Source organism: Paracoccidioides brasiliensis (assembly GCF_000150735.1).
Source record: "Paracoccidioides brasiliensis Pb18 unplaced genomic scaffold supercont2.11, whole genome shotgun sequence".
Classification (NCBI taxonomy): Eukaryota; Fungi; Ascomycota; class Eurotiomycetes; order Onygenales; family Ajellomycetaceae; genus Paracoccidioides; species Paracoccidioides brasiliensis.
The window spans coordinates 78389-96892 of record NW_011371368.1 but is presented as its reverse complement, the minus strand read 5'-3'; the positions used below and the strand labels follow the sequence as shown (position 1 = coordinate 96892).

Here is an 18504-nt window from a genome sequence, read left to right as displayed (position 1 = left end):
TAGAGCAACACAGACGGAATAAATACGGGCTGTAGCAGATACAATTTACTCCTGATTCCGGACCTAATCGGGAGATTCTCGTGTGAATATTGAAACTCGAGTTCTAGACGTACATGAGAGCAAGTGCTGTGATGGGACAACCGAGGTGGGAAATCTGACAGAAATTAAGAATGCCTCGTAGCAGTCATCTAGTTAGTTAATAACTGAGGTGACAGGCTAGGAGAAATCAGAAAATTTAAATTTCTACGCGTTGAATTCTTCTTCCTTTCCTTCGCATCTCCTCAAGCTTTTCATTGATTGCACATACTCTATTATGAAGTTCATGACCGGTAGAGTTCACAAGCGCTCGGTTGCTGATCATCAGCTGCACTTTCTGCCGTACATGACCGCCTTGATGGATTGTTTGCTTTATGCCAATCTGCAACATCGCCGTCCCTTCAAGTCATCCTGATCAGCTCATCTCAAAACCACTCAGGTCCACTATATAACATTTTATACAGATCAAATCATCAGCCTTCTGTGAAGTCCCTTACGGGAATACCGGTTCCTGTTTTGCAGGCCCTTCCCCGTTCCCCCTTGCCCCCGCTTATTTCCTCAGTTATGGACCGAACCTTGGATGAGATCATAGGAGAGCGTACCGTAAGTCATTCTGGACGAGTTTATTCAAACTGGCGCACTTAACATAGAATCAATGCGTGTGAGATATGGACGATGCCGGTCCTCATAGCTGACTATCACCACTATTTATAGAAATTGTCAAACCGTGGACGACAGCGCTACCGGCTTCGACGGGAAAATGCGCCACGAGAAGGTGTCAAGAAGGTAAACAGTTTGTCCCCTCCAATACCTACAAGAATAACGGATTATTAACGAGCTTTGAGTTTAGGTCCTCCTCCTCCTCCTCTCGCATCCATAGCCGTACCGTAATGGCAAACCAGGGCCAGTGGCCCTTAGACGGGCTCACGGCTTGCTCGCCCTCTTCCCAAAGCCATCGGGTACTAGCAACATCTATTTGACCTTCAGCTGACCTCCCCTCTTCTTCTTGAACAACAGCCTTTTCGGACAGAACGCGCAAATCTGGATCTGTATGAATTTTTTTTTTCATTTTTCATCCCTTGCGTTCCTCTCGGTAGCGTTGCTAAATTTTGATATAGCGACTGGGTCCACGATAAATTTGAAGATGATAGAGACAGTGCGTTTATTCAATTATCATATACATGGCATTGATTCCTCACGCATCCTCCAGCTCGTCCTTCCATCCGGGGCAGCAGAGCCCCTCGCCTCGATCGGTATTCTCCCGAGCGCGAACAGTACGCTCCCACGTCAATTCATCGTGCCAAAACCCCGTGGCAGATTCGCTAAACTTATCATCATTTAGATTCCAGACTGGCGCCAAAATCCGAGTCACTAATCTCCACTACGATTTAACAGAGGATGATCTCGAGGTATTAATATTATTTGAATCGTCTTCCGACCCCTAGAAGAAAAACCCCACTTACCGAGTGTTATTTTTTTTTTTAAATTAAAGGATCTTTTTACCCGAATCGGACCTATCAGTGCACTTTCACTCCTATACGATCGTGCTGGTCGTTCAGAGGGTGTTGCATTCGTAACATATAAGCGATTAGTCGATGCTCAAACCGCCATCCGTGAATTCGACGGCGCGAACGCTAAAGGTCAACCGATCACCCTCACATTGATGTCCTCCGGCTCCTCAGAAAGACCAACTGGACGTAATCCGTTTGATTTCGCTGAAAAGCCAAAGGGTAGCCTATTTGACCGGACCGAGAAACCACGCGCCAGAGATATCCGTAGTGTCAGTCCCGAAGAGAGCGAAGAACTTGATGGTACCACAGGCCGTGGTGGACGAACCCGCAGAAGCGACGTGTCGAAGCCTCCACCAGAACACATTGATCGCTATATTCCGGGCCAGCGATCGCCAAGGCGGAGGGGTGATGGTGGACGGAGTAGGGGTTCTCGTAGGCCTGGAGAGTTCAGGGATAGTCAGGAGCGAAACGGTAGTCCGGCGGGGGGCTTAGGGCGACAGGGAGAGAATAGAAGGCCTAGAAAGACGCATGAGGAATTGGATCAGGAGATGGATGATTACTGGAAGGCCACTAGTGCACAGCCGAATAATGCCAATGGCAACGTAACTGGTGCTGTTGCCGCTGAACCTGCTCCCCCGGCTATGGATAATGACATTGACATGATTGAGTAGGCTGGGTTGCATGTGGGATGAGTGGTGATGGCTGTCAAGGGAAAGGTCAAAATATATGGATTCAAAGTGAAGGGGTAAATTTTCATTTTCATTTTATAGCAATAGGAGGATGCGGGTTTCATTGGAAAAATTTCCTCCAGGCGCATATTAAGTTGAGATATCTGTTTCCTTCCTTTTTATTTCTGCACATTGTTTTTGTTTTCTGCTTTCTGCTATCACCCTCTCCTCATGAATTTATAGGTGGTCTATCTGTAAGATTACTCGAAGCCCAAATTGTTGAATATTAGTTTTGATTGGTTTTAGGTGTATGTAGATTGTATCGCTACTATATATTTTAGAGCACGGCTTAAGACAGTGAGATAAAAGGAATACTTGTAGAGAAGCAGAGGGGCATCATATTAAGCATTGATAAGTAGGGGTGAGTTACATACAACAATGTTATCCTCAGATGACGAATATCGCGTTCGTTCGTTCATGCATTGATCTTCCATTGGGGAGGAGGGAGGCCTTGCTACGAAATAGCGGCTATCTAGATCACGTGCAGCAATAATCCAAAGCACGTGGATTCACGTGACTGGAGCTCAAGCCGAGGTCCAAATCAACGTTCAAAAAACATTCAGAGACAACTTTATTGGATATTCAAACTTGTTGGTGCCGTCTGTTTTATTGAATATATATGGAAATGAGACCATGACACGTCAGTTCCGATATCATTGAGTCGCAAATTAAAATACTAAGGCCCACTACGCAAAAGTGATACACGCCTTTCTCGTACCAAATATATACTACCCGTTAAGAGAGAGATGGCCTCTGATCTGCCCCCAGCTACAAACCCAAAGCTGTCCGCTGCCCCCGTCCCGCACTTCTTCCCTTGGGCCACATCTCCGGATATTATACGGAGCCACGAGAAGGATGCCTACATTTCTGCGACCCTTTCTGCCCAAGCCCACACGATAATTCGTGCTATCCGCGGTGCGAGATTTGCTCACTCCCATACAGATGCCATCAAGAATCTTACCGATCTCCTATACCTTTCCCTTACAACCCTTGTAGGAAACCGAACTCTGGGCGAAGAATACTGTGATGTTGTACAACTGGAAGATGACTCATTACAACTACCATCATTGGCCCGACGGGTTGGATATATTCTCAGCAGCATTCTAATTCCCTGGGCACTGCAACACCTTCTCCCAGCACTCCGTCAGAAGCTACGGATAAAACTCCAACACAACATTATACGGCTTCAGGCAAAAGCTGCACTGGCATCCTCCAAACAAGGGGCACCCTCCACACCAAGTCTAACTCTGCGCTTCCAAAACTATTTCCTTGATCACCTCGATTCTCTCACCTCTCTCTCCCTGATCTTTGCTCTAAACCTCACCGCCTTTTACTTCTCTGGAGCCTATTACCACATATCCAAACGTATTTGGGGCCTCCGATATGTCTTTACCAAGCGAATTGAAGATAATGAAGCTAGAATCGGCTATGAGGTACTAGGCGTCTTGCTCGTTCTTCAAATCACTGTGCAGGGAGTACTTTATGTCAAGGACACTATTTCCTCTTTCACCACTGAAACCGCAACAGACCAGCAACAGTCTCAAACCTCCAATGATAAACCTTCTCTGAAATCCATATACACACCACCACCATCCATCCAGTCTCTGCCTGCGGGGGAGGCCCGCTATGATGTAGCCAGCTCAAATAACGCAGCCCTCGCGTGGGTTCCACCCGGCCAGCAGCGAAAATGCACGTTGTGTTTGGACCCCTATAAAGATCCAAGCATAGTAACGTGCGGGCATGTGTTCTGCTGGACGTGCATACGGGACTGGGTGCGGGAGAAACCAGAGTGTCCACTTTGTCGGCAGGAAGCGCTGGGATCGAAGATCTTGCCCTTGAGGGGGTGAGATGGGGAGAATGGATGTTTATCTAGTGATGCGGGATCCAGCCAAGAGAAACAAATGAATTTTTCTGGAGATGCATCATGCACCCGCTGGATACAACCTTCCCATCGCCAGAAGCCTCTGTGGTGTAGTTGGTTATCACGTGAGTCTCATATTCAACAATATGATCAGGTAGCAATAACTGTCTGAGTGATCTCAAGGTCGCCAGTTCGATCCTGGCCGGGGGCAGGAATGTAACTTGTAGAACATGCCAGTCCAGTGCTTTTCCTTTTCTTTTTTTTTTTCTATTATTGTTTGTTGTTTGGACACAGTCTCGTTGATTTCTTGAATACCTGTATGCCGTGCGGTTACTGGTTCATTGTGGCAGACGTTGTGACGTGTTTCACAGCGGGGGTTCAGCAGTATATTAATCAATGAATGTGCGGAGTATAAAATGGCAGAAAAAACCTACATGATATGATATGCAGTATATTTTATTGCTGCGTAGGTTACTGGTTAAATATCTTAGAAAGTGATATTTAAATGCCCCACTATCATCACGTCTCCCTATTTAAACTTTTTGCCAATCGTTGATACAATTGTTGTTGACACATCCTTCTTCCAAGCTTAAGTTGCCAAGTTCAATCAGAAACTTTGTATCTGTGACTGCACCTCCACCCTCGGTTTTTTATTTTTATTTATTTTTTAATTTTTTTTATTAATTTTTTTTTTTGTATGTGACCGCAGTATACTCGATGTACTTCAATGTCTCTTCAGTTATTAACACTTTGGAACTCCCTGATGAGAGCGTAACCACAGGCCACGACCACGATTTGTGTTGACTAAATAAACAACCCTAAACAAACAGCTCCAGAGCCCAGGACCACTACCAAAATAAATCACACCACCCACCTCGGAGGCTTGTCTTTACATATGCCAATTTCACATCGTGCCCAGCTTATCTACAATATCTCATCAGCACATACGCACCCCTGTTACAATCACCACTACAATAATCACTCTCTCAAAGGATCTACAAGTCTGTATAGTGCTTTGCATTCCGATTCAAGCTTCTACCACTCTCGCACCAGGACAGGCATTGGCATTGGCAGTGACATTGAAAGCCCGAACCTAGGGATGTTGTTGACCGAGGAGAAACAATGGATTACGGTCCAGCAGAAGACTTTTACAAAATGGTTGGTGCGGGCTTGCTGTTTATCCCTTTTTGGAGCAACATATATTTTTCGGAGACGGCTAATAATTATTGTGCTGCAGGCTTAATAACAAATTGCAAGTTCGGAATCTGGCAATTGACGACTTGGTCAAAGATCTTTCTGATGGGGTTCGTTTGCAAGTCTTTTTTTCTGGTTCTTCCTTCTCTTTTGAACCCCTGAAAAGTAAATTTGTTTATACTCATTCTGGTTTTCACGATCGGGGCCATAGGTTATTCTCATTCACATCCTTGAGATCCTGGGGAATGAATCACTCGGTCGATATGCCTCGAAGCCCAAATTGCGAGTTCAGAAGTTCGAAAATGCCAACAAGAGTCTTGACTACGTTAAGGGGCGGGGGATCCAGATGACAAACATCGGTGCTGAGGATATAGTTGATGGCAACAGAAAGATTATTCTGGGACTGATATGGACGCTTATTCTGCGGTTTACGATTAGCGATATTAGCGAGGAAGGGATGACAGCTAAGGAGGGACTGTTATTGTGGTGTCAACGAAAGACGGCTTGTTATCCCGGGGTGGACGTCAGAGATTTCTCCGCGAGCTGGAACGATGGCCTGGCCTTCTGTGCGCTGCTGGATATCCATCGACCTGATCTGATAGATTACGATTCGCTGGATAAGAACGATCACAAGGGAAATATGCAGATGGCCTTTGATATTGCGTCGAGCCATATCGGTATTCCGGATTTGCTTGATGTGGAGGATGTCTGCGACGTTGCGAAACCAGATGAACGATCACTTATGACATATATCGCATACTGGTTCCATGCGTTTTCGCAGCTTGAGAGAGTAGAAAATGCCGGTCGACGGGTGGAGAAATTTGTGATTAATATGCAGGGAGCATGGGAGATGCAGAATTCTTTCGAACGCAGGATGAAAGAACTTCTTCAGGCTATCAGAGCTCAACGCGCTGAGTGGCGTGAGGCATCATTCGAAGGGACATACGCAGATGCCAAGGAGCAGGCAGCCAAGTTCGGTGCGTATAAGAGGAACCAGAAAAGGAAATGGGTTGCGGAGAAATCTGATCTTGCAGCTCTACTCGGCAACATTAAGACGAAACTTAGCACGTACCGTCTCCGGGCCTATGAGCCACCTCCGGAGCTGAGACTTGATGTTTTGGATCAGGAATGGGTTACTCTAACGCAAAATGAGCGCGATCGCAGCCAGCTCATAAATGAAACCATACGCGATATTAAGAATGCCCTGCGTCGCTCGTTTGCTGACAAGGCAAACGATTTCGCATTGACACTTAATACATTATCACTCGCCATCTCAGGACTCGAAGGAGATGTTGAGGACCAGCTATCCCATGCCCAGCGCCTGAACAATAACCTCCCTCCATTGGATGCTTTCCTGGAAACCATTGCCGAATTGGAGGAGCGTTGTATAGAAGCTAACATTGAAGAGAATGACTTCACTACATATACGTATGATGAGCTTGCCTACGAGCTCGGATTAGTCAAGTCAAGCGTCAGCAAAAAGCTAGCCTTCTTGGAAAACCAGACGGTGGCAAGAAACATGACCAACCTCACCCCTATCCAGCTTGAAGAGTTTGAATCTGTTTTCCGACACTTTGATCGGGATTCGTCCAATACGCTGCACGAGATTGAGTTTTCTGCCGCATTGGCGAGTTTGGGATTGGTCTATGACGAGGATGAGATGCACGAGGTTTTTTTGGCAACTTGTGGACCGGCGAGGGTTGAGCGAAATGCAGGAGTCAGTTTTGAGCAGTTCATTCGCTTCATGGTCAGTGTGACGGAGGACCAGAATACGGCAGAACAGGTTTTCCAGAGTTTCAAAGAGGTGGCTGATGGGAAGGTGTGTATTTTCCTTATTTGTTTAAATGGAGCCAGTAGCAGAAGGGATTGTTACACTTGTCTTCCCCTTTCCTTTTTCTCAGTTTTCTTTGCTTTTATTTTTGCGCAGTCGCTAACTGCTTATCTCAACTCCTGCAGCCATACGTCACTGAATTGGACCTTAGACACTCCCTCATCCCCGAGGAGCTTATTGATAACCTCCTCCAAACCATGCCGCAGCATAACGGGCCGGATCTCTTAGGGGATCGCGATGTGCCCAAGTATGACTATATCACTTTCATGGAGAAGATGATGCACAATGATAGCGACACTAAAGATGGACATGACGGTGATAAGAGCACGAGTGACCGGCGGGGTCTAGTGAACCACATATAGTTCCGGTTCAAGGTCCCTTTTTGCTGAAAAGAAAAAGAAAAGAAAAGAATAAAAAGGCCCTGGGTTTTGTCAATCACTAAGCAACTGAAGTATGGCGGTTAAATTAACTTTCTAAGCTATTTTTCGATCCTTTTCCGGTCTTTCCACTTGTTCCCACGGTTATGACATCACTCATTTGCTCTTTATCACTTATTATCATACGTCTTCTATTATTTTCTATTACGCTTCCTTTTTCCACTTTCTACTCTTGCGTTTCTCTTGAATAGTTAGTACATTTTGTTCACTGTGCATGCTTCATTCCCTTCTCTCTTTTTCGCGGCTAAACTAGGCGTGGCAAATACCGAGGGATGGAGGGGTTGGTGGATATTATTCATATACCTCCTACAATGCAGCACAAGGGGTTTGCTAAATACCAATAGCTGATACGTTCTTTCTCTGGTTCAGAAAGAATACTTTGAAGTTGTGAGGCTTCGGTAAGCTTGGAAGGATAATATGAAATTGATATTAGAAAGATGTGGGTGGGTTCTTTCTTTATGCATGCGAGTAATGGAACGTAAATTAGGGGCATATATTTATTAAATTAAAATCTTCCTTCCATATGTTCTGATTTCTTCCCTAATTGATGGTTTCTTCTGTGGCCACTGATTGTATAGGTAGAATATACACTGCTTAGAACGTCACGGATGTGATTTACCTGTGTACACAACTACCCACTAACTGATAGGTTTGTATAATTGATACACTTATAAGCTAACTTAAGATCAACTAAATGCCTTTCATAGAGCTAAATAAACTGCTTCAAGAATTGATTAATCAAAAAAACTTAATATTGAATTTTATAACAAATTTTAAATATAACTGATTAGAGATTGATAAAAAAAAAATTCAAAATATAATAAAAAAAATTAAAATTTTCAGTATAATTTAATTTTAAAAGATATAATAAATTAATTTGAATTTATATTATTATTTTGATTATAATATGATAATAGAAAAAATTATAAATATTGTAAAATATAATAAAAAAATATTTACTTACTTATTAAATTAAAATATTATTTAAAATTAATATAACATATAATAAATAAAATAAATTTTAATTCATTAATAATTATAATAATTTAATATGTTAATAAACTATCAATATATAGTATTATTTTCTACTTATATTATATTTATATAATTATAGTAAAAATAAATCAGTTTCATTGATAATTTTTTACAAAAACATATAAATAAGTATATTAATTAGTTTAACTCAGTTTATATATAAACTTTAATATCAATTAACTAATTATAACTCTTGCTTTTAAAAATATCTTAGAAAGATAATATTTAATTGATTTATTAGTTAATAGTTCTCTTTTATTTCTTTAAATATTATACTAAAGTTTAAAAAAGTTTTATTATTTTTAATAAAAATATTAAACTATTACTACTATAAAGTTATGATTGTAATAATTTTTATAAAAGACTATGCTCTAACTCTCATGATACTTAGGCTAGCCTTTGCGCTATTAAGACACTGTTGAAATAATGCCATTGAGTCAGTATCACTGAAGTGATACCTCTGCCTTTATCTGTGTAACTTCTATCTGTATATGTTTCTATTCATATAACCTCTATCTATATATACTTCTATCAATATGATCTCTATCTGTATATGTCTCTATCTATATGATCTCTCTGTATAAGTCTCTATTATACAGTCAATAATTCTTATACTGAATTTTCACTTTCTATAAAATAGAGCTTAATTCTCTATATGATCTATCAATTTTTTCTTCTTTAATAATTTCTTTTCTATTTTTATACATATTAGTTATTAGCTGTTTTCAGTAATTAGTCTGTTACAATTTTCATTTTAATTCAAATTTTTTTTTTTAAATTTCTCTTATATTAAAGTTATATTTATATATTTTAAGTTCTTCTCTATAACTATTTATCTAGTCACAAAGTAATTGTTAAGAAGATTAATAGTAAATAAAACTTAAATCTTATAAATATTAAATTAGATTTAATTAAGATAGAATTCTACTTAAGAATTTGATAAAATATAAAATATATAGTAAATATTTTACTTTTATAAGATTATAGATTTTTAATTTTTCATCATAAATATAAAGTAGAAAAGATATGACAATAATATAATAAAGAGTTTTTTTCATATTAAAATATCTGATTGATTAAAAAATCTCAAAGTTTTTGAAAAAAGTTGATTTTAAAATACTTAAATATTGAAGATATATAATACTTACTTTGTATTAAAGAATCGAGTTTTGTTAGATAAGTACATAATATCTTTGTAACAGATAGAATTTTAATAATCTCTTCATGATGAAACATATTATTAAGACTTGACTGGTTCTTCAGCAGTTAGATTAGATGATTTAAACTGTAATAAAATAGAGCTGAAATGAAATGTCAATAGTGACATCATATAAAATTGATTATATGAGAAACTGAATGTGTAGACTTGACTAGATAAAAAAGCAAACAAGTGTATATATATCTACAAGTAGAAGAGATATCTAAAAATCAAAGTGCAAGTGACTATATGAAGATTTGTATTTGTATTTCAGTAATTCTGATATATTGAGAATGAATCACTGACTTTCTGAACAGCGAAGTAGATAGCTATTTATATAAAACTTCTATCATACTCCTCTTCTTCATGAAATGTGACAAGACGCCGCTCTATCCGCTGAGAGGGGTAAAGGTATTAAATTGTAAACAGTGGGATTGTTTTTAGTGCGAGCTTGCTTCCAAGAAAATAGGAATAATCCGACTTGCAATGAAGGGTCGCATCTCTCTCACAGAAACCCGGTGACGTTATAAATATTTCCCAGAGTGAAGATTTTGTCTGACACCTGAAACCTGAGACCGGATATTGACTCAAGATTTGGAGATACCTAAGTAGATTGATGGATGTGAAAAGGGGGCTTTTTTAAGGATTTTGACAGGAACCGCGCCGAGCTGCTAAATCGACAAATCCTTTCGTTTTTAGAACTTTCTTTTAATCGATTGGCTTTCGCCTTTTCCAAAGTTAAGTACGGTTGTAGATTTTGGATACTTTCGGATTATGAAATCATAACTTACAGGGTGAGATTAGGTTAAGGTTGATGCAGAGGCTCGAGCAAGGGAAAACCCATGGATGGGTTCTTCCAGGTACGAGTTTGAGGTCACCTGATGTGAGCCCTTGAGTATTAATTGGCTTCAATGTTAGCTGTATTTTTGCTGTCTTCAAATGTTGCAGATCTTGACATGAAGAGTTTGAGGCAAATTTTTCAACTCTTTGATGGCGAAACGGGGGAAGCAAAGATCTGGTGGCATCTGCACATAATGTATTAATTTCGGAGACCATTAATAACTAATACTTTCATAACTGGAGAGTTCTTCATGCTATGCCAATGAGAGGACAGCACGCACTGTGAGAGGTATCATTTCTCACAGCCACGGTTTGGCGGCGTTTGCTAAGAACCTCAACTAGTTCCTCCCAAACACTGGACCCAGACGCAGAAGCTGGAAAACTCTGTACAAAAAGTTTAAGCTATACAGGGTTCAAGTTTCCTTCCAAGCCTTCTAGAAGCATCACGATTGCACTGGGCTCCACAAGTGAAGAGGGGGTGGAAACGAAAGGCTGGTAAATTTGGGATTTTTGTAGGGAATGGCTTGGAGGAGTTTAACCCTAGGCGAACGGAACAATTATTTTTGGAAGGGAATGGCTTGTCTATGACTCGTGGGTTTTCGCCTCTTGTTCTGGGCTGTTGAACTGGGATGATGAGGATGACATGCAAGGTGGACTTGTTCTCTAATATCTCCTCCTGTGGAGATATAAATTTCTGATTAAATTCTCCCAATTTCTCCCAATTTCTTCCGTTTTTCGTTTTCCCCTCTGGCGGGATTGGGTTCCACTCTGCAGTCAAGCTGCCGATTCGTCAGCGGGATAAACATGGGTGCAAGAACCATTTCAACCTTTTTTCCGTTTATCTCTAAAGCCCGACTTTGGGAAGTTTCTTCTATTTTCGGGACACTGCGTCCTCTATTTATCGATGTTGATACGCTGGGAACAATGGATGCCACGTTTGCCTGAGCTTACCTAGGCAGAAAGGTATCCAACGGGCAAATTCTTCTATCTTTCTCGAGAAATTTCGGGACGTATTTCTAAAGGGGCACACAAACGCAGGCAGACTGCAGTGCAGTATTACCTCCAAGGCTGGGAGTGGATTAATAATTTGATACCCAAGAAACTAATAATGTCATCCTAATAAGCCATGGGTAATTGCGCCCGTTATAGTTACCTCTCCTCCCCCTTTATTTTATTTCTTACACGAGATGGGGGACTTGTAAGGAAGAGACCAATTCTCTGGGCGGTCGGTGGGTGGGTATTCGGGGTGTTCTATTGTTACGAAGCAGGTCACCAGCGGACTAATTCCAACCAACTCGGCCATGGATGGAGGAGAAACCTGCCCCTTGTACTGCACATACTAGTGTATTTAGCACTTGACACCTCGTTTGGCGCTGGACCTTGGCGTGTGTTGCAAGGCGGTTGAATATTGTATGTATCATAACTTATTGAACTGTAACATAACAGCCGTAAAGGCCGTGACCATACCGTACAACGCTTCCTCTTCCTTCGTCCCACCTTCCCCTTCTCAGCCGGCATACCCTTGTTGTGTTCTTTCCTGCTTCTTCCTCCTCCATTGTTCTTTGCCCAGGCCAACCTCCAAACCTCCAAACCTCCAACCTCCAACCTCCTCCTTCGCTATTTTCATCTCCATCTTCACCTTCAATCCTCTAATCTCCCGCCCTGCCGTGTTGTTGGACTGTTGGCCTGAGCCTGTAGGATTCCATTCCAGTCCTTTCCCGCAAAACCCAGCCAGTCTTCAGCAAATTGAATCGCTCTTTTCCCAGCGTGCGATTTGGTCCGCTCTCCCCTAAGTTCTCTTTGACTCCCTGCAGACCACCACTACCTGACCTTTTCTGCTCTGCCCACCAACCCTCTCGCTTTGGAATACGGTATTATCGGTATCTCCAAAGCAATACTGAATTGAGTTGATTGGTCTTGGTTTAATTGTTTCTTTCCCCCATTGGAGTATATTGTGAGTGTAGAATGTCTTGACTTTATGGCTTGCCTCTTGGGCTCTTGTTGCCGCATTGTCGGGACGACGGCATTGGGGGAATGTGACCGGCTGCAACCCTTTTGCTGGCCAGCAGCACCAATCATCTTCTACCAATCGATTCACTCTCTCTTTACCGCCCTACCTGCTTTTTTTTACCTTGTCGAGCTCTGGGATGTGTAGTTGATCCATTTCCCACTGACATGAAGCAGAACCTGTACATTCCGATATCGTCCAGAGCATTTTGTGTCATTCATCCATCTTGCTTTACGCCCTGAAAAATAAACTCACCCCAGTCTTTACACATTCTGTAACTTGACAACAATGGGGTGTGGAATGAGCACCGAGGACAAGGAAGGAAAGGCTAGAAATGAAGAGATTGAGAATCAACTGAAGAGGGATAAGATGCTGCAGAGAAACGAGATCAAAATGCTCTTGCTTGGTAAGATGATTCTTTTTCCTTTTGTTTAATCCGGCTGTATGACTTACTTGGTCTGAACCACCCAGGTGCTGGAGAGTCTGGCAAATCCACAATTTTGAAACAGATGAAACTCATTCACGAGGGTTCATATTCGCGAGATGAGAGAGAATCCTTCAAGGAAATCATTTTCAGCAACACCGTCCAGTCGATGCGCGTTATTCTCGAGGCTATGGAAGGACTAGATATCCCGTTGGATGACCAGCGTGCCGAATACCATGTTCAGACTATCTTCATGCAACCAGCACAGATTGAAGGCGATTGCTTACCCCCCGATGTTGGCAGTGCAATCGACGCCCTTTGGAACGATGCTGGTGTACAAGAATGTTTCCGGAGATCTCGCGAGTATCAGCTGAATGACTCTGCACGATAGTAAGCTTCATTGCTGCCACAAACGCAATATATTTGATTAATAACCAAGATATATAGCTATTTTGACTCCATCAAGCGTATCGCCGCATCCGATTATTTACCTAGCGACCAGGATGTCCTTCGCTCCCGTGTTAAGACCACAGGTATCACGGAGACAACGTTTATCATTGGCGATCTCACGTACCGTATGTTCGACGTAGGTGGTCAGCGTTCTGAGCGCAAGAAGTGGATCCATTGCTTTGAAAACGTCACAACCATTCTTTTCCTTGTTGCTATCTCTGAGTACGACCAGCTCCTGTTCGAAGACGAAACCGTCAACCGTATGCAGGAAGCTCTCACACTTTTCGATTCCATTTGCAATTCGAGATGGTTTACCAAGACTTCTATCATCCTCTTTCTCAACAAGATTGATCGGTTTAAGGAGAAACTGCCTGTTAGCCCAATGAAAAACTACTTCCCTGATTACGAAGGTTTGTTTTCGCCCAACTCCTTTATTTTTCTCTTATTCATGATAAACGTTGCTGATATTGTGTACCAGGGGGTGCCGAATACACTGCTGCTTGCGACTATATCCTCAACCGCTTCGTCTCGCTCAACCAGGCTGAGCAGAAGCAAATTTATACACACTTCACCTGTGCTACTGATACCTCTCAAATCCGATTCGTCATGATGGCTGTCAACGGTATGTGGCTTGTTCATTTTTTATGTACAAATTAATACTAGAATCATACATGTCATGCTAACTCTAGAGTCCAGATATAATCATCCAGGACAACCTTCGCCTCTGTGGACTGATATGACGAAGTCTTTTGAATACGTTTGATTCTTTTTAGTTACTTTTGATTTTTTTTCGCTAATTAGATAATTTTCCTTTTCATGCCATGTGTATTTGATATTACCTTCAGCTTTTTCTTTGTACCTTGTCTTCCTCTTGGTTAAGGTTTATCTCCGGCCCGCTCCTCCTCCCTGACCTGTCAGCATCTGTCATTCAGAATTTCCTTTTCTATTAAGACATCTATAATTTTGCCCATATTATGGAGGATTTGACCAGTGGTTGAAAAGCCCTTTTTCCTACATCCCAAAAACATGGAGTAATGCAGCCTCGTCAGCACAACCGGCACCACATGAACGGGACATACGATTTCTTTCCCTGACCACCCTTTCCTTATGTGTCTCTTTTTTCTTCAGATTCATCTTGCCTGATCTTGTTACTTTTGTTTTTTTCAATTACCCTGCATGGTTTCCTTCTCAGTTTGATTTGAGATTATTTCTCTTTTTTCACCCTTTTTTATATCCTCTTGATGTATCTGTTGTGCGTATGAGGTATGTTTTTTTTTTCCATGCCTTATTTTTATTCTTTTTGTTAGGGATTCTTTTCTCTTTTCTTTTTCATTTGTGTATCTTCATGTGATTTTATTTTTTCTGTTTGCCTAACAATCTTTTTGTGGCTTGCGCTTTAGCTTTGAAATACCATGGGTTCGTCTTTTCACTTTATTCTTTACCCTTTTCCCTTTTGTGTTCTCTTTCTGGTTATTGTTGACTGCCTTCTTATAAACACGTCAGCTTTGTGTGTCCCTCATCGGACCTGGTCTTTTCCATTAGGTTGATTTCATTTTTTTTTGTTTTCATGATGCAAATAACTAGGCTGATTGTGCATCTCTCTCCCTTTCTCTCCAAATTCCCCGTTCTCTTTGTTCTCTTTTCATTGCTAAATAAATTTAGGCAGGAAATGAAATGCAGTATCCCACTTTTCTTTTTCTCTCCCTTTCTTTTCAGGTTTGTTTGATTGGTTGGTTGGCCAGTTCAATTTTGAATAAGAGTGCTATCCTAAGCTGTCTGATTCTTCCAAGGATATTTTCTTGCGGGTGGTTAACTTGACCGAGTGGATAGCGGGGTCTTTATATTTCGTCATCAACTTGATATGAACAGGCAGCCTTCCATGGGTAGTAAAATTAATTCTACTCTTTTCAGTGATGATGGAATTGGAAACACTGTTTGCAACTTTGTGTTGGAATTGTATAAGTTTGTAATGATATCTCAAGATGGGGAAAGAAAAATTGAGCAGCAAGTCTTAATTTTTTTTTTTTTTTTTTCGTGGAGGAGGTAATGAGTCAGTCAGATGGACAATAATTAACATTTGCTGCCACTGCATTAGTATCTGAGTTTTCTGTCTTGTTATATTTGAGAAAGAACCCGGCTATCCAATGGGAGAGACACAAGGGCATGGAATGAGTGATGGATGTATGGATGAGATGGATCAACAAAAAGCCAAATCGGTCACATCTTCACTTGTACCATTTCTCAACAGGAAAACAAAGACCAAAAAGCATTCCAATCCATCACCAAACCCATCTTCTAACTTTCAAAACCTCAACTTCGGTCCCATAAACACAATCAACACCGCCACAACCCACAGCCCAAAAATCCACAGATACATCAACGCCCGACCCCACCACCCTTTCCCCTCCGCCATGCGTCTCAGCGCCCCCATCCGTTTCCCCGCAGCTTCCATCCCCGCCGTGCTCCGGTCTAATCCCTCCGCTGCCCGTGCTATGATTGACTTTTCGGATTCTAGACTTGTGTGCAGTTTTTGGGTGGAGGTTTTTAGCTGTGTGGCTAGGGATAGGAGGGAGGTGGTGAGGGTGTCCTGTTCGTCTTCGTTCTGGGAGAGGGTAGTTTTGGGGTCGTGGGGTGGGAAGGGTGTTGTTTCTGTTGTTGGTTTGGTGGTCGTGGCGGGTTTGGAGAGGGAGGTTCCTGTTGTCGTGGCTGTTGGGATTGTTGGCAGTGGAGGGTGGTGTCTGCTGCGTAGTGTGTTGGACGGTAGTGATGGTTGTTGTGGTGGACGTGGATGTGTAATTTGCGAAGCAGGTTGATCTAATAATGTTTGGACCTGTCTTGGTTCTTGGGCCGTATGAGATTCTTCTTCTTGTTGATGCTCTTCTCTATGGGCCCCTTTCTCGTCTTTCGCGTTCTCCTCTTCTGCTGATGCTCTATCCACGCCTCTTGTCGGTGGAGGAGACGTAGTCTCCGGTGTACTGTCGCTTGGTGTTGGTAATATATCCTCTTCATTGTCTGACAAGAAAGCCTGTGTTTCTGAGTCCGCTTCAGCAGCAGCTGAAATTGCATCTAGTTGTTCATTAAGTGCCATAATCTGCTGCCGCCTCTGGGCGAGATCTGCCTGTAAAGCATGTTTGTGCGATTGGATTTTGATATTTGGGAGGGACAGTTCGAGCTTGAGGATGAGGGACCGTGCATATTCGATGTTCTTTAAAAAGCAGTTAGTAGAGGGCTTTATATATACATATATAAACTGTTTCCGCATACTTACTGCTCCAACTCTAGCTCGATGGTAGGGAGATCGACGGAGTGGTTTTAGGTCTGCGGAGGGTGATAAGAGATTGCTTTCGAGGCGGGCAAGGAGATGGGTGAGGTTAATGGATGTTGTATCTGGGGACGAGTCGGATTCTGCTAGCTTCCGCGCCATTGCTTAGACGAGGATATATAAATAATGGCTTCAAGTAAGTATATGATTTGTTGCTGAGCTCAACAAAGTGGAGGATGTAGTTGACCAAATCTAGATTAATACGTCAGAGGGGGGGGAACCGGCTAAGTCAGCTTTTAGATAAGCAAAATTTCAACCTCGAATGTCTTGCAAATATCAAAGCATACCAGAAGGGTAGGATCATCAACACTGGTCTTACTTCAAAAGGGAGTTTTCTTTTCCGATTCCCATAATATTCTTGATTTATGAGGTTGTAGAGACATTGATGACCTTCAAGTTCTTGGTGGTCGTTGGTGGGTTGAAGATGTTACCACCTAAAGAAGCTTGCTCCATGAATTGATACATATTAAGGGGCTTGGTTGGCAATGTAGCGCTCAATGAGATGCTGACCCTAACATCAAACATTGCTGGGAGATGGTTTTATCCGTTCACCAGGGCAACAGACATATGATTCTTCGGCATGCTCCACCATTTCCCTCAGTATGTTCGATTGTTCTCTCTCGTCTTTCTGGCTTTCCTTCTTTGTATCATATGGCGTTATCATCCCTCTGCACATGTGTTTTAAAATCCCGGCAGTTGTGTGCCATATAAATATACACTCCTTTTTCCTCTGTTCACATTATCGACAAGATTTCGCATTCTCCTCTTGAGCCATCGTATCAGCTTATCCAAGAAACAATTTCCCTTTTTCCATGTCAGCCAACTTTTAGTTTCTGCCAATTGCGCTCTAATCTCTATGTTACTCATCAGGGGAATTGACTTTGTTATTTCCTTTTTCTAGATTCCAAAAGAAAAGTTTTCATTCCGGTCTACCTTCACATCTACGATGTCGGGGTTCAGGATATGAGTGGTGAAGAGTCGTCAAGGCACGAAAAGAGTGGCGCAACGTCGGATGCAGACTATCCTATGTCCTCCGATGCCATTACAACTGCAAGCCTAGATTAAAGGACCAACCAACCCGACGTTGTCCCTATCAGACTCGTAATGACTGGTAGAAGGCTGGGCAAAATACCCACCCCAGATCAATTCAAGTTTCTTGATATACGGAGTCGTTTCCCACACTGCTTATGAAGTCTCTTCATGGGGCCCCTATAAGATGCCGGCACGTCCGACACAAGTTTATATGTCCACCTGTGGGCATGAGGATGAGGTTTAAAGCAAGCAAGCCTCGGACTTTAGGAATGTGGGGTGGGAATGGAGGGTGAATATCAAAGAATGATGTTTTTTTATTGACGTGTTTTAACGAGTGTCAATGAAGTCCTTAATTTTCAGTTTTATGGTATCTCGTCTGAGACACTTTCGAGGAGTCATAAATTCTTCATTTCATCTTTAAAAGACCTATAAGGATATTTGCTTAACTTCGCTCATTTTGGCTAAGGAACGACATCAAAGAGGGAAAGATGGCGTGGGAAGGAAAACTAGATAAAAGATACGACAAAACTCCTCCCAGGGGATATCAAGGGACGATTGCGGAACTGGACAACTGACCTGAGAAATCATACGACGATG

At 42.0% G+C, this 18504-nt stretch overlaps 5 protein-coding genes and 1 non-coding gene across 6 annotated transcripts; 5 read left to right on the top strand and 1 right to left on the bottom strand.

The window, feature by feature from the left end:
- Window positions 1-1217: 1217 nt before the first annotated feature.
- PADG_07285 (uncharacterized protein) lies at window positions 1218-2218 on the top strand (the record flags this gene model as incomplete). Its single annotated transcript, XM_010764356.1, has 2 exons — window positions 1218-1445; window positions 1529-2218. 2 exons carry the CDS (start codon window positions 1218-1220, stop codon window positions 2216-2218), a joined length of 918 nt encoding a protein of 305 aa, XP_010762658.1.
- Window positions 2219-3021: 803 nt separating this feature from the next.
- PADG_07284 (ubiquitin-protein ligase peroxin 10) lies at window positions 3022-4122 on the top strand (the record flags this gene model as incomplete). Its single annotated transcript, XM_010764503.1, has 1 exon — window positions 3022-4122. One exon carries the CDS (start codon window positions 3022-3024, stop codon window positions 4120-4122), a length of 1101 nt encoding a protein of 366 aa, XP_010762805.1.
- Window positions 4123-4235: 113 nt separating this feature from the next.
- On the top strand, window positions 4236-4347 carry PADG_12273. The gene has a single exon. It is a non-coding gene; the product is annotated as a tRNA-Met (tRNA).
- A 684-nt stretch (window positions 4348-5031) lies between these two features.
- On the top strand, window positions 5032-7523 carry PADG_07283 (uncharacterized protein; the record flags this gene model as incomplete). Its single annotated transcript, XM_010764502.1, has 4 exons — window positions 5032-5294; window positions 5374-5440; window positions 5542-7149; window positions 7287-7523. The coding sequence occupies 4 exons, from the start codon at window positions 5032-5034 to the stop codon at window positions 7521-7523; spliced, it is 2175 nt and encodes a 724-aa protein (XP_010762804.1).
- A 5444-nt stretch (window positions 7524-12967) lies between these two features.
- Window positions 12968-14293, top strand: PADG_07281 (guanine nucleotide-binding protein subunit alpha; the record flags this gene model as incomplete). The annotated part of the gene is made up of 5 exons (XM_010764501.1): window positions 12968-13085; window positions 13151-13493; window positions 13551-13963; window positions 14032-14175; window positions 14250-14293. 5 exons carry the CDS (start codon window positions 12968-12970, stop codon window positions 14291-14293), a joined length of 1062 nt encoding a protein of 353 aa, XP_010762803.1.
- A 1562-nt stretch (window positions 14294-15855) lies between these two features.
- Window positions 15856-16977, bottom strand: PADG_07280 (uncharacterized protein; the record flags this gene model as incomplete). The annotated part of the gene is made up of 2 exons (XM_010764500.1): window positions 15856-16758; window positions 16822-16977. 2 exons carry the CDS (start codon window positions 16975-16977, stop codon window positions 15856-15858), a joined length of 1059 nt encoding a protein of 352 aa, XP_010762802.1.
- Window positions 16978-18504: the final 1527 nt, after the last annotated feature.